The sequence below is a fragment of the Priapulus caudatus genome, unplaced genomic scaffold (genome assembly GCF_000485595.1).
Source record: "Priapulus caudatus unplaced genomic scaffold, Priapulus_caudatus-5.0.1 Scaffold12, whole genome shotgun sequence".
Taxonomy (NCBI): domain Eukaryota; kingdom Metazoa; phylum Priapulida; class Priapulimorpha; order Priapulimorphida; family Priapulidae; genus Priapulus; species Priapulus caudatus.
In genome coordinates, this window is record NW_014577073.1 from 188459 (window position 1) to 204380 (window position 15922).

Genomic DNA, 15922 nt, shown 5'->3' on the forward strand with positions numbered 1-15922 from the left:
ATTAATGATTACATATATGATTACATATATAATGACAGGATATATGATTACATATATGTAGCCTGTCAGATCAAAACATGCCGTAGGACTCAATTCGGACATTATGAGTTAGCAGTTTTATCAGAAAGACCATTCAATTCTGGTTATTTTGACACCAAGATCTTCTTTCTAGGTCACATGGTTCGGAAGTTATGAGCATTTGAGTAGTTGGAATCGGGCCGATTTTGGAAAACAAAGTTCAGAGTAATTAGGTCATAAAGTTTAAAGTTTGTTTTCATTTGGCCTTCATTTGGACAAAAATCTGAAAAAATATCTTCCCATTGAGCTAGACACATGAATTTTTGCATTCACGTACCAGACATAATAATCATCCACTGTATGAAGTACGAAAATGGTAGCTTACAGTTAAGGCAAGTAATTCAGGTAATTAATTAGGGTAATTAAAACATTAATTATCTGGACTTTTTGGACACGCAAATAAACACATAAAGACACACTTTTGGCCAGTTTTATTGATGTAACATCGAACATGGATAACTACTATTACTAAAGGTATTTATGACCACACAAAAAAATCGTTTTTTACTACTTTTAGGTGAAAAATCACCTATAACTCAGAAAGAACATTGAAGTCCTACGGCATGTTTTGATCTGACAGGCTACATATATGTACCTCGGGTACATATCTGTAGACTAGTACCTGATACGACAACGACCCCTTGAGCATTGGCATTACTGCCAGTGCCACGGCACTGCGATAGACCGCAAGTCCGAACGGAGCACTGCTAATTATATTATTAGCAAGGTATCTTTAAAGTGATCATCATAATTACTGTTCCGGTCATAATTCCTGATTATTATTACCTGTTCGACGATGGGGACGAACAATTATTTTCTAATCCTAAACTTGTGCAACAAAAATTCTAAGTTTTCAGTCCATGCGCATGGAACTACGTACGCGCCACCTACCGGGTGAAAACTGTAAACTAAAAAATGTATGGTTTAACCCGATTTCATAAATCTCCTGAACGAGATGAAAAGATGGAATGCCTAACTCTGCATATGTACTTGAATATTACACTGTTTCGCTTACCGAAAACTTGGTTTTTAATATACATAAATGTACACGAATGCAGGGTTCGCGCTCTGCTGTTGCGAATAATCGGCTCAATTTTAACCGGTGATATCATATCGCAGCGAATACGAGATAAACAAATGGCAAAATGTGTGAGGTTGCGTGTAAATAGGCAATTCGGTGTAGCTAGTAAAAAAACTAATTACGCAGTTTTAATCGTCAGCAGGTAATAATACTGCATAATGTGTATAAGTTATAACCTGACTAAACCTGAGTTACACTATTCTCGAGCAGTACAGCTTGTGCACCAGTCGGTGCAGTGTCAGTAGACAGTACCTCATTATCACTACACTACAGTGACTACTCACTACTCTCAGTACTGACACTAGTAATACTAATAGTATCAGTATCAGTGCCAGTGCCAGTAGCCTGTAGGCAGTACTGGCAGTAGGCCTACTACTAACTTATAATTAGTATTAATATTTAATAATAATTTATTACTAATTATGACTTAGTCTTAGTAATACTAATAGTATTCATTACTTTCGTAGTAGTAGGGACACCGGTTAACTTGACTCGTTAAGAAATCAGATTTATAGCAGTGCATCCATAACTGCTAACACTATTTCAGTATTTGTTCCCTCAACTAGCTAAACTGTAATGTTGCACACTTGCCTACAGGTATTCGCCATGGGTACCAAAGTTCTAGGAATGCGATTGGTAACGGCATCTGTGATATTGGTCTCTGTGTGCTCTGTGTGGGCACAGGTACATCGAGTACCTCAGCCTCACAATGAAGTAAAGCTTGCAACCAGCGAAGAAAGGAAACTGGAGCCACCTAAAGACAACGCGCAAGCAACGCCAGTAAAGAATGACGACAGCACGGCGTCGCCACATCACCAAAAGAAAGGTGAATTCAATCAGGAAGATGGATCACTTGCTACCCAGGACTCTGGGAAAACGGAAATGCATAATCAGCAGTCGGTGAAAATAGATTCAGCCGAAACCATACAGTTGGCAACAAAATCTGACCCAAATTCCCACAATGTGGCGCAAGGTGATAGAAAATCAGACGATAATAGCGAGATCAATGGTGCATCTGCTAAAAATGAAGAAGAACTATTGAAAGCCGTGTTAGATGACCTAGCTGGGAATGTTGAAAAGTACAAGCAAGAAAGAAGAGAGGAGAAGATGAATATTCAGAGTAGTGATCAGGAATCTGCTGTAGAAGAAACAGGTGAACAAGTACCAGCACCCATAGTAGACCAGTTTATGACTGAGGAACAAAAAACGGGTACGTTTTGTAGGAGACTAATCATGAAGCAAAAGTAAATTAATTAGTTTATTTGATGAGGTATTGCAGTACAAATTGCATTACAGTAACGATAATATGTTGGCAGTTGTGTTAATGCCATAATATGAATAACGATCTCAATAAACTTTACACAAGATTATATCTAACTCTATATATTTGATGGAAATTTCAGCACTTACGTTCTATGAGCAAGGAATGATGCTTTTAAATAAAACTAAAGCAACGAAAGCTGACAAAAAAGCGTAAGTTTAAATATACCTATTGCATGCAGGCAGCTGCATGTGTCAATATAATATATACCATTAAGTACTATGCTTCTATAAGAATCATTACAACTATATCTGTAGCAGAGCTATTAAATAATCATCCATTTTATTTCTCTAATAATCAATTGCTAATAATCAGTTGCTTCTTAAAATCGTTTTTCTTTTTACAGAGCTTACCGATTACTGGAACAAGCATCTAAGCTTGATCACAGTGCTGCACAGGTTCTTACAGCCTATGCATACTTGTATGGTGACTATCTCCACCTCAACATCGATGAAGCAAAGGCTATATTTAGCGACTTGTCACAGAAACAAGGTTGCTTTCAGTCACAAGGAGTAAGTGTTAGTAATAACAGCCCTCCGGTGTAAGCTGAAGATAAATTTACTGTTTTAACAATAAGCAATATATCAGAAAATTCTAGCACAGTGAGAGTTTAAATGAATTTTTATACGTCATGTAATTGCATATGCACCACATGAGTTGATTTTCAGTAATCCACATCCATATCTCTATTTTTCCCAGGCTCTCGGTCTGATGCATGCCACTGGACTTGGGTTGAAATCTAATCAAGCAAAGGCACTTGTCTATCTCACATTTGCAGCTCTTGGTGGAGATGCTATGGCACAGATGGCATTGGTATGTAGAGTAAATACATATATCAACCCCAAAAATAAGTACACAGTAATGCTCTAATACCATCGCCACTTATATTCGTCAAAAACTCAGAACACTTTGCATAATGGGTGTTTAAGACTAGTGGCTCACTGGTTTTTTTACCCGCAGGGATATCGATACTGGTCAGGAGTTGGTGTGGAACAGAGTTGTGAGGCAGCTCTTACTTACTACAAAAAGGTTGCCAACAAAGGTAAACTGGTGTTTACGTGTAGTTAGATGGTTTATATAGTTAGTGAAATGCTAGAAATTTTATATTTGAAATTCCAGTTATTTTATATCTATGAAATGAAATGGTTTTAATTTAAAATCACTGAAAGATTCTTAATGCCTTTTGGCTGTTGAGAGATTTGGCTTTTTGCAGACTTGCGAGAAAGTAAAAGTGCCTTCCCTGGAATGCATTGTCTGTTATTGTGACGTGATATTTGCGAACCTTGCATGTCAACATACCTGGACAAGTGTATATCTTTCTCAGTCCAGTGAGTGATAATAACTGAAGACATTCTTGTCATATATTTGGTTGACCTGTGTCATGATATATGTTACTCGTCATATCACAGTTGCTGCGGATGTGTCCATTTCTGGAGGAGTCGTGGTGCAGAGAGTCCGACTGCAGGATGAAGTGGAAAACACGGGGCAAAGCAGTGGCATGCTTGATGATGACTTAATTCAGGTGGGTTCATGATGCTTTAATTTTTTCACTGTGATTATTTTACCAGTAATCTATATCGATAAATTATTTGTTTACATGTTTGGTTTGGCACATAAATGCTTATCATCTGTACGAAAGTCACAAGTTTTCTGGAATTAATTGTAGCATCTGTAATTTTAAACACTTCGTTAGGTATCACTTTTAGAAATAACTAATAATGTGCCATGGCAACTGCATTTTACTTACACGTGGCTTATAATTTGAGTTCGTGTGCTTTCAGTACTACCAGTTTTTAGCAGAGAAGGGAGATATTCAAGCTCAGGTTGGACTAGGTCAACTCCACTACCAGGGTGGTCGTGGGGTTGAACAAGACCACGAGGTATATTAGACACTAATAGTTTTCTATAAATAATAATTGCTAATCAACAACGTTAATATGTCCGTATCACATATACATAAATTGTTAGTATTTGGGCTTTAATAAATATCAGTGAGCATATTTGTATGATTGGATTTTCTCTATTGCATTTGTATTTATTTTACATGCAGTAAGGACGCAGTTAGTCATTATTTATGAAAATTAATTTCTTATTCTAAAACCAATTTATATTGCTTTTGTAGTAAAATTACAGTTACTTGTGCTGTTAATTTGGTTTCATATTCATATCTGCAGAGGGCACTAAACTACTTCCATCAAGCAGCTGATGCTGGCAATGCTAATGCCATGGCCTTTCTTGGCAAAATGTATTCAGAAGGTGGCACGTATGTTAAGCAGAACAATGAAACTGCCTATGTCTACTTCAAGAAGGCTGCAGATCTAGTAAGTTTCTACTTTTACCAGTGCTTGAATTTTTCATTCATAGATTGATCACAAGATGTGTTGTAAAGCCAGCAAACTTAGAATCAAGTTTAAACAGCATCCGGTCATTATAATACAACTATTGCAAGCACGTAACTATTGCTAGCAGTGTACATGTAATGTAAACTAGAGCTTGACTACCTCTAGGGGAATCCGGTCGGACAGAGTGGCCTCGGTATCATGTACATGTATGGTCGCGGCGTGGAACAGGACTACCACAAGGCATTCAAATACTTCTCGCTTGCCGCTGACCAGGGCTGGGTAGATGGTCAGCTGCAGCTAGGCACCATGTATTTTAGTAAGTGTTCTCAGGCTAACAAACATCTTTTTGTCGGCTATCGCCTAATTTTGGCTCGTTAGCATTTATAGGTGAGAGTGTTTTTGCAGGGTGATCCAACTGTATTTTTCTAGATTAATGATTGTAGAAGGCAATCCAAGTGAATTCTTCTAAATTTATGACAAATGTGATAGAAAATTGTATTACTCTAAGAAATTCACAAATGTGGTTACATTTTCAGGTGGCTTGGGAGTGAAGCAGGATTTTAAGATGGCAGTCAAGTACTTCAATTTAGCCAGCCAATCCGGACATATTCTGGCTTTCTATAACTTGGCTCAAATGCATTCTACAGGAACTGGAGTTGCTAGGGCTTGTCACACATCTGTGGAGGTATTACACACTACTAACGCACGTGCTAAATGATTTCAAGTTGTTCTGCTTGTTCAGTATGTACAATGTTTATTTATTCTTTCGAAATAATGTGATTTAACTATAGCATAATCAACAAACAACTGAAACCAACCAAGGTAATGCAGTCATGTATAAAAGCTATCAAGCTACTAGTAAATAAGAGTCGGTGCATGTAAAAAATTTCCTGATGGGGCCATTTGCAATGTCATGTGTATGAACTGCCCACTGAAACACAAGTATGTATGAACTGCCCACTGAATACGCATGAAACTGCGTCTGAAACATGAGCACACATCTACCGCCCACGGAAACACCAACGTAAAAAGTTGCACTTTGACTGCACTGCACGTGTTCACTCGCAGCTGTACAAGAACGTGGCGGAGAGGGGAGAGTGGTCGAGCATGCTCATGGAAGCCCATCAGCAATACAAGGAAGGTCAGACCGACCTCGCACTCATCAAGTACCTGCTGCTGGCTGAGCTTGGCTATGAGGTGGCGCAGAGCAACGCAGCATACATCCTCGACCAAGGTGCTCACTGGCTTGTGGCGCGCACACCGTACCGGTTTTGTTCGTCATTACATTGTTTTGCTCGCGTGTGAAACAGGTAATCAGCTGGTAGTCCTAGCCTGGTTTTTCTTTTGGTCTCGATTAACAAAGTGTTGACCGCTCTGGTTGCATAGAAAATGGGTGAATTAGAGTAAACAGGCAAATATAGACATCACTTATATTACTCGTTACACAAGTATATAACGCACAGCATGTATACGTACGTGTTCACAGTCGTGAATTGCATCATGCAATTAACTTGTGTAGAAAAGCTGAACGAATCTTTGATGGTTGATTGATTAGATTAGACGCTGCAGTTACTATCAATGTTGTCGTTATAATTTCAGGGGAATCCTCCCTGTTTCCTACATCAGAGACCTACCCACGTGCTCTTCTGGAATGGAGCAGATCTGCTTCACAGGGTACATCTGTTAAAAACCCATTTGATATGCATTCAATGCAAGAAATTGTATTTTATGAGCGCATGTGTTATTGTTGTGCACACTATTTTCTATCTCGTGATATTTAGAGTACATGCTATTCATATCTTATGCCTTCTATTCATTGTTTCAACATTATGGAATAACATAGATAAATGAGATAAACAAATAATTAAGCAAATGCATCAGATTTCTTTATTTTTTTAATTAATATCTGTTGATATGTGTAAATGTTTTGATCTGTAAATAATGAATTGAATTGTCTGATAACAAGCACGCCACCCTAACATATTAATTAAATAACAGCCTAGTGTTATTTTATGCGGCAGGGTACACCGTCGCCCGAGTGAAACTCGGTGATTACTACTACTATGGATACGGAACGGAAATCGACTATGAAGCAGCCGCGGCCCACTACCAGGTGGCGTCGGAAACGCAGCACAATGCGCAGGCGATGTTCAACCTGGGCTACATGCACGAGATGGGCCTCGGTTTGAAGCAGGACGTTCACTTGGCGAAGCGCTTCTACGACCTGGCTGCGGAGACGAGCACGGAGGCGCAGGTGCCTGTAACTCTCGCGCTCGCCAAGCTGTCACTGCTGCATGGAGCTGACTTCGGCTGGGAGTACTGGAAAACGGTAAGATCGAGTTAATCTCATGTGATATAAAGATGAAACTAACATAATAATAATAATAAGAAGAAGAAGAAGAATAGTAATACTAATAGTAATTATATATATATAAACTGTAATAGTTTTAATTTTTACCTGTTGATGACATTTACTTTAATTGATGAACTCATTGCATTTCCTTAATCTCACTCGATAGATTTTTATTTGGGAAATGTATGCTGAGATGTGAGAGGTGTTTAATTTTGTGGCATTTTTATACACAATGAAATGCTTACAAGTGACAAAACTTATTTTCCTTTTTTCAGCAATACCCTTCACTTGACATGCAAGTGTATCTAGATTTAGTGGGACCCAATTGGGACCTGTATTTGATAACCATCTTGGCAGGGTTGTTAGCTGGTATTGCATACCTTCGTTTTTTCCATCGGTGATTTCTGCCTTACCCGAATCAGATGATACTGGCAGAGATGTTGGTGCTTTCGGCAAGCCTAGTGTTAGACCTTCACCTTTTATCGCAGTCATTCAAACATCGTGGTTGCATTTCGAGCCCATTCGCCACACGACTGCCATCTTCATCGGGGCAAGCCAACGTCGGACGTGGTTTACATGGTCTATATAGTAATGGTGTCCTAGTCGTCGGTGGCTCTTGTTTAATGAGCAATGGTTTCTACTGCAATTATTGCACATGCAATGACAGCTGTAGTGTGTGTGCCCCTCTGGTGGCCAGAACATGCAACCTCTGGTGCAGCACAAGACGTGTGTAGTGGAGCGTGCAAGCGTGAGTTCTCTCGTTGTTGTAGAGAGGCCGATTTTTGTACATAATTTTGAAAACAGCTTTCTATAGATGTTTGTCAATTTGTGGCGTATTCCTATGCTTGCAATATTGCGAGTGGATTAGTGCACTGGGAATACCTCACAGCAAGTGTATTTAAAACTCGTTAACAATAACTCATGGTATAGTGTCTCTATCTATATAATGGATTATGCACAGGATGGACCAGTAATCGGAATAAAAGTGGCCACAGCTGTTGTTTTCCCTGGTGTGCTATTACAAAAGTATATGGTGATACTTGTCGCTGTTGAAGTTAAATATGCGATAGTTTTATTTGCACCAGTATTTTTTAGGACAGCTGATAAATACTGCATAGGTATTAGGCTTGCAGTGCACATATTACTGTGCCCTACCAGTAAACAAGCATGAATTTTCCAATCTTTCTCAGCAAATTTCATTTATTTATTTTATATTTACACCGATTTAGTCTACCATTAGTAACCGCACGTGGTATCTCTATGTAAATTGAACTTTTGAAGTTTATAAACGAAACAGTGTCAGTTTAAAGCCGAGTTTTTCCAGCAATACCCACGATTACTGTCAGGGTTCATTATGGGGCTTTTTTGATGGATTTGGATTTTTTGTCTAGGTTTATCAATTTATATAACCCAACGGCTTTAAAAATACGTAGAACTGTAGAATCCAGGTTTGTATAGAAAAAAGGTGAATATAAGAAATATGTGTTCGCACGTATTGTGTACGTGGTTCCATGTACTGATTGTCCTACTACTAGGAACAAACTGAGAAAAATTAAACGATGATGAATAAGAAAATAATTTTTGTCATTTTTTGTAAACTTTTTGTCACTAGTATGCCACGTTACTAATAAATTCTGGTTAGTCACGTATATTTATCATCATCACTACAATGTTTAGGACTTCTAGTGTGCGTGCGTGCGTGTAGAAGAATGGTCAAGTATGCCCAGTCACACGTTTCTGTTGTCAAGTGATTTCCGTGGGTTTAGAAAACATGGCAGTAATGGTATTGCCATTGACTATTATTGTGAAATGTTAATTATGAATGTAATAAATATTTGTACAACATTTTGGAATACAATCATAATAATGAATATTTTTTTAATAAATACAATTTATTTAAATAGTCATCTCTAAATAGGTAAATAGTACCTCACAATGCGAGCACCTAAGAAAGGTTTTCTTTTACATGTAAAGCAAAAAGCAGAGCACTGCTCTACTAATAGTGTCCGTGATAATGTCAGTGAAAAGTAGAAACCGCATTGCTTCTATTTTAAAAACTGCAAAAATAAAAATAATCATTACCAGAAATACAAATATATAGCTGGTATTTGGAGAAGGGCATTACTCATTTTGTTAAATTCCTGACACATGGAGAAAAAATAGGAGGGCAGCCGATAAAGGAAAGTGGTCATGTCACTAGACCAAGATCTGACACATGGATAACTTTTTTTTTCTGACGTAAACAAAAAATAATAAAATTTGCATTTACGTAACATAATAGGTAGGTAATATGATCTTACAACTTACAGATAACAAATTCAAGCTGTGAGCAAATTTACAGTTGCCGATTATTTTGATTAGCATTACGAGTGCTATATACATTTTTCAAACATGATGATTGTAGTGTCATTATTATACGAAATTTTCTCACCACTTCACTGAGTTCATAATAGCAATACTTCAAGGCCACCTTTGTGCATGCTGCTGGCATATTATCACATATGACAAATCTCTGCTGCAATAATGCTGTTGCTTCTTATCTCAACAACAACTTGAATCACAAGAAAGGTAATTCACGAGCAGGTGCGCTCTGTGCTCGTTCATGTTCCATGTGTGATGAGCTGTAGCTGTTCAGTCTGCTCGCCTACTCTATGCCTAACAGATCTGCTGTAGAGTAGCCCACGCAAGCTTTTGGGCAGTTCACCCCACTCCGTCTCTAGAATATCTTTGTGGTCAATGGCCAGCTTTATGCATATTCGCACCAGTGAAGGAGGCGTGAAGCAAAACGTGAGAATTTCTTTCGAGTGATCCTGCATAGTAATAAATGCATAATATTAATCTAATCATATTTAATTTAAATTATCGCATCAGGAAATTTGTGCGGATACAGAAAGATGGAAGCCAAGATTAGATCTTGCAGTAGCTTTACTAATAGTGACGCATTTAGCATGAGGCTGTCTCAGCACTGAAAATTAGACAGAGTGCACTCACGGAGAGTGCATACCTCCGTCAACGACATACGACTCACAAACACACGAATAACCCACGATATACGCCAGCGTACTGACATGTACACGCTGGCTTGCTGGCTTGCTGCTCGCTCGCTCGTTGCTGCTGCTCGCTCACATGTACACGCTCGCTGGCTTGCTGGCTGGCTGGCTCACTGACTCGACGCGCTAATATCAATCGCGCGAACACACGAACACACTAACACACTAACACACTAACACATGAGAGTGAAAACATAACCTCCTCCAACTCCGTTGGGCGGAGGTAATAACACGGTAATTCATCAGTTTCACCTTGGCAACAAATCTCTGTGATATTTGCATAGATCTTTACTATTCTGCTGAGAACCTACACTGTTATCGTCGTGATCAAGGATATCCTTCTGGCAACCTCCAAATACCATCACTTCACCGTAGTTGTTCAGACATGCAGTGTGCCACAGACGTGGCTTGTTCCCTGGAACATCCAATTGCGTCCACTGCAGTAGTTCCGTGTCAAGTATCCATCCATCACCTGTGACATGTGAGCAACGCACAGTAATGCAGAGCTAGAACGTCATGTAATGTGTTTTTCCTATACTCTACTTTTTGCGATCTAGTAAAATAATAATGCAATATATCCTCTCACTTTTGAAACATTCAGAGATTAAAGCTAAACATTGGTGAGATAAATACAATAAAATTGAGACATCTAATTATTATAAAAAAGAACCATGTCCTTCTTCACTGTGTATCATTACTAATATGCTGACACCAACCCATATAGAAATCGAGAAAACTAGCTGAATGCAGATACAAACAGCTAGGATACAAATAGGACTGCTCAGAGCGCAGACCAGTCATCACTGCAAGTTATGCAGAAATATATGCAGTCAACATTACAAATAGTCTTACTAAGGGGTTTCCTGTACTGGGTATAGCCTCCATAGAGAAATATCTGTCGCTGTGAGATTGCTGTGAAGCTATGCCATGTTCGTCCACATGGCCAGAGGCCTGGTGCACATATGCTGTGTACAGAAAATTAACTGAACTATTAACTCATACAGATATAATGCTAAATGTGTGTGACGGCATGAACATGTGTGGGTTCATGCCAGCAGCACGTAATAATTTCCTGAAAATATAGCAATTGCAAAGGACTATTATTTCAAATATTTATCTCCAGTATCAGTTACCTGCCACTCCACGTTTTCTTTTTAAGATCTAAACAATGAAGTTCAGCTGTTCTGACTAACCCATGGCGTCCACCAAACATCCAAACCTTGTCCCCTATTTTAGTTGCTGCATGTGCAGCCCGTGGTGATGGTGGTTCACCCTATACACGAATACAAAATGCATGCGAGTGCTCTGTTCGATAAAATTACACATAATATATAGCTAATATTAGTCGTAGACTGAATAATTATAATATTAAATTGAATATTGAATATGATGTACTTGACATTAATTATATTTGCAATTGATTTTAAACAATTGATTTTCAATCATGAAATTGATCTCACACACTACAAGATACGAAGAAGATAGGATAGAATAGATTTTAAAAATTAAATTGCTTTTTAAGAACAAGCTCCTATAGTATTAGAAGATGGTTTTAATCACTAGTGTCAGTTAGAGGAAAGTTGTTTACATATATCATGAACACGTGCTTAAAACATATATTACTACTACATTAGATTATTAGATATCTTTATATTAATATAATAACATTCTTAGACATATGTTCATGAATATATAACATATAAATATATACCTTGTACTGAGGATTACTCCAAACTAATGTTTCAGGGTCAAATATAATAATCTGATTATTCCATCCCCTCTCTTGGTAACTCTGCAGAAATAATGGAGGAATTTACAGCTTTCTATACTCTAGCTCAACTTGCACCAACTAAAGTTAAAAACTAGACATTCTTATACAAAATAGAAGTATTCAGATACTTAACATAAATCATTAAAAAACAAAACGTGTAAACCATTCTGAAAACCAATGCTTACAAACATAGTTCCTGGATTAAGAAGGAAACTGCCATTATCATGCAATACTTCAACCTCAGGATCTTCATCGAATGGAACACCGAAGCCACCAAAAAAATGCAATCTGAAAGCATTAAAATAAAACGTATGGTCGCAAACATTCACCTTTGCAATAGCTTTAAGAAAATGTGTGTGTTAAATTTGAATTCATTATGCAACACCAAGCTCTTAACACTGTATCATCAGATTTTGTGGCAGCTCGTCACTAGATGCAAGAACGATTTTCACACTTCTATCATACAGATAATTGTGAAGTGCGAAAAATGAGTGTCAAATCGACTTGGTGTCATTACTAGTTGGCAGTGCATGTAACTGTACGTAGGTGCATAGATAAGAATGTTCCAGCCTTTTGGGGATATCGCAAACAGTGGACGACACTGTCCCCACTAACATCCCTGCAGTCTTCGTTTACCACAATTTAAAATAAGAATATGCAAACACAAATCATGGCCACTGCCTATTCTTACTTTCCCTCGTGAGACCAACCGACAAACTTGTCCCTCGGAGCGGGCCGTTTTCCTTTGCATGGCACTCTTTCCCAGGAGAGCGAGCTCAGGTCCAGCCTATGAAGCTCCCCATAGTGGCCCTCTAAAGAGTGCCCGCCGTAAATATACAGGTAATGGTCCACGAGCACGGCACACGCTCCAGACAGGCCGGGTGGAAAGTGAGGAGTACGTCCATCTATGGGCAGCATTCGCCTACAGAATTCACAGACGTGTAATTATTATGACAAGGTGGCTATCAAAAAGAGATTGAACATGAGTTGTCCACTTCGGCAGTAATCATCGGACCGTCTTGCATGCATCACATATACATAGTATTCCCGTGATCACATATATTAACTAGAAAGGGCAGTTGTCGCCAACTACATGTATCCCCCGTGTTCTCCCTAAGATGTGTAAGTATACGAAGTTTGGTAGCGCTAGGTCAATTAGGGGTCGAGTTATAAGCGGAAGGGAAATTGTCTGCGGCGGCGGCGGCTGGGGAGACATGAAACCATAGTATCCCCGCCGACTTCGTCGCGGGGGATACAAATATCAACTATTCTTAAGTGCTGTATTATGGTATAGTCCTCAGTTTTCACTGCATTCACATTTTTTTACATTGCTAGGTGTACATTAATTACATAGCTATTCCACTTACCACCACCACTTACCATATCTCAAACTCAGTATCATAAATCCACAGTTCATTCGTTGATACGTAAACGTTCTCAAGTGGTCCATCATCGTGTGTTACTTCCTAAAAGAAATGATGTAGCATTTTACTATGAAATCTAAACATGCACTATTCCAGGCTATGGCTGTTTATGCATTTGGCTTTTGCAACTTCTCATATACACTTATATGTGACAGACCACAACTTGTACGTATAATTACCGTTAGAATGGTGGGGTGAGGATTAAATTAGGGTCAAGGGAGGAATGTCAAGTACCTAAAGCTAAGATGGTGCCCAGGTCAAGAATTTGATGTCCCATCATCAGGAGTCTATCAATAGACTATTGATAGTCTATTAATAGACTATTGATAAGACTCCTGCCATCATCTCTAGAACTGGTTGTTACCAACAGCTGTGCCTATGATGACACATAACACATCAAGAATGGTGCGTGGTGACCATTTTAATCATGTGGCATACCATCTGCTGCTATTTTTGCCTTTTTGACAGTTATCTTACACTTATTCTGTCTACCCAGTTTGTTGGGCTTAGGTCAGTGTAGTTAATTGGTTAGGGTTGTGGTTCAGTTATGGCGAGAATGTATTTGTTTTTATCACGGTGAGAGGTTACATGTGATTTGCTGGTGGGCCAGTACCCACTTTCCCTAGCTCTAGTACTATAGCCCGCGTACAGTTGCCGCAGGGCTATAGAACATTCATACATGTGATTTGCTGGTGGGCCAGTACCCACTTTCCCTAGCTCTAGTACTATAGCCCGCGTACAGTTGCCGCAGGGCTATAGAACATTCAATTACGAATGCTAGGGATCAACCCGCTGACTGGCGCTGAATGGCCGTTTGACGTTCGTAAATAATGTTTGTTCTCAAGAAATACCGCAAGCAGACCATTTCAACGTTAGTTAGAGGTTAAACTTTAGTAGCTGATATAACTTAAGACATATTCACTTCGGATAAGAGGCATTAATTGCCTACCACAGACGTTTTATAGCCGTGAGTAACCGTGAATAAGTTGGTCGCTAGCATTCGTAATAGAATGTTCTATAGCCCTGCGGCAACTGTACGCGGTCTATAGTACTAGAGCTACCACTTTCCCCTACTCTCACCACTGGCACTGCACTGGCACTGAGCACAGAGCAGGTAACACCCCCTGTACTGTAACAATAACATGAGTCTAAACAGAGGAATTGCTCCGACATGCGATTGGAGGATAAAAATAGAATTCGTGACGTTTCATTTTCATTTTGGCATTTAGCCTACGAGCGATACTCCGCGCACACATTTGTTAATTAAGCTAATCGCGCTTCAATAAACTCAAGACTCACAAGGATCATATAGCTAAGACATGTGTATATAATGGCTAGAATTTATAGAAATGTAACTCAAATCATTCGCGCCAATTAGTTAGTTAGTTAGTTAGTTAAGGATAATAGGTTGTAATAGGCCTAGCCTAATGTGCACCCATATCTTGCGATTTCCTGAATCGGTCGATTCTGGCCTTAAATTCGTTAGTCGTGATAGCTGCGACTGCACTTTGTGGCAATTAGTCTCTCTTATTCATGCTGTTTGTGCACAGAGCGCGCGTGCGGTGTACTTGTGTGTTGCAGATGAGCATTTGACCGGCATTTACGGGTAATTATTGGCAATAATAGGCGAAATAGAGTAGAGAAACATTAAGACTTTGGTAGTAAATACATTTCGTGTTTATTTACCATTATTTTTTTTATTGAGACGTTCCAAGTGCATGTGGCTGTGCCGTGGCTGTGCCACAGGCTGTGGCTGTCGTACCCAAACTTGGAATTTGCACAAACTGTGACATCTTGAGATCGTGCAGTGATAGTGCTGCCCAAACTGCGGATTTCCTAGTTTGGCTGCCCAATCTCAAGATTGAGCACGCTGAAAACAGTCGATAATTCAACTACACTTCTAAAATGGCGATTGTGGCATATGCGAGTATAACTGAGGCAAACTAGGAAGGAATTTCTCTAATGGTTATCAAATTATCTAATCATTTATTATTTTAACAAAGACACATTTGCCAAACACATCGAAGAGTGCATGAACGCCTATGAATTCCAAGTTTGTGCAAGCCCTGCTCACCTTGCCCAAACTAGGGATTCTCCTATTATTGTCAATATTGAGCAAATTATCTCAACTATCCATATATAATTTGTTAACCAATAATGCCAATATCATGAATATGGCAATATGCAAACACAATCAAGAAATAAGATATGGGAACTCAGTCATTGTAATGATATAACATTTCGTAGCCTATGATTCCAAGTTTGTGCAACCCCTGCTCACCTTGCCCAAACCCTGCTCACCTTGCCCAAACTAGGTTTTGCAATTATTGTCAATATTGAGCAAATTATTTCAACTATCCATATATAATTTGTTAACCAATATCATGAATATGGCAATATGCAAAAACAATCAAGAAATGAGATATGGGAACTCAGTCATTGTAATGATATAACATTTCGTAGCCTATGATTCCAAGTTTGTGCAACCCCTGCTCACCTTGC

General features: G+C 38.9%; 2 protein-coding genes across 3 annotated transcripts in view; one reads left to right on the forward strand and one right to left on the reverse strand.

Annotated features, from left to right (window-relative positions):
- Nucleotides 1-1138: 1138 nt before the first annotated feature.
- LOC106808041 (protein sel-1 homolog 1-like) lies at nt 1139-9020 on the forward strand. Of its 2 annotated transcripts, XM_014810595.1 has the most exons (15): nt 1141-1301; nt 1757-2369; nt 2563-2632; nt 2827-2992; nt 3180-3293; nt 3441-3522; nt 3890-4002; nt 4262-4360; nt 4655-4801; nt 4988-5138; nt 5359-5507; nt 5891-6056; nt 6422-6496; nt 6844-7151; nt 7451-9020. In XM_014810595.1, exons 2-15 carry the CDS (start codon nt 1766-1768, stop codon nt 7574-7576), a joined length of 2370 nt encoding a protein of 789 aa, XP_014666081.1. In that variant the 5' UTR covers nt 1141-1301; nt 1757-1765; the 3' UTR covers nt 7577-9020. The 2 variants fall into 2 exon arrangements, with proteins under 2 accessions (XP_014666089.1, XP_014666081.1); XM_014810603.1 differs by lacking the exons at nt 6844-7151; nt 7451-9020 and having other exon boundaries at nt 1139-1301; nt 5891-6132; nt 6422-6495.
- Nucleotides 9021-9065: 45 nt separating this feature from the next.
- LOC106808053 (kelch domain-containing protein 2-like) overlaps nt 9066-15922 on the reverse strand; it is a 14588-nt gene continuing 7731 nt past the window's right edge. Inside the window, exons 2-9 of the mRNA XM_014810614.1 lie at nt 13377-13462; nt 12688-12918; nt 12182-12284; nt 11937-12017; nt 11359-11498; nt 11078-11190; nt 10537-10697; nt 9066-9985 (exon numbers count right to left, since the gene is read on the reverse strand). Coding sequence (XP_014666100.1) covers nt 9776-9985; nt 10537-10697; nt 11078-11190; nt 11359-11498; nt 11937-12017; nt 12182-12284; nt 12688-12918; nt 13377-13462 — 1125 coding nt within the window. The 3' untranslated portion in view covers nt 9066-9775. The remainder of the gene's footprint in view (nt 9986-10536; nt 10698-11077; nt 11191-11358; nt 11499-11936; nt 12018-12181; nt 12285-12687; nt 12919-13376; nt 13463-15922) is intronic.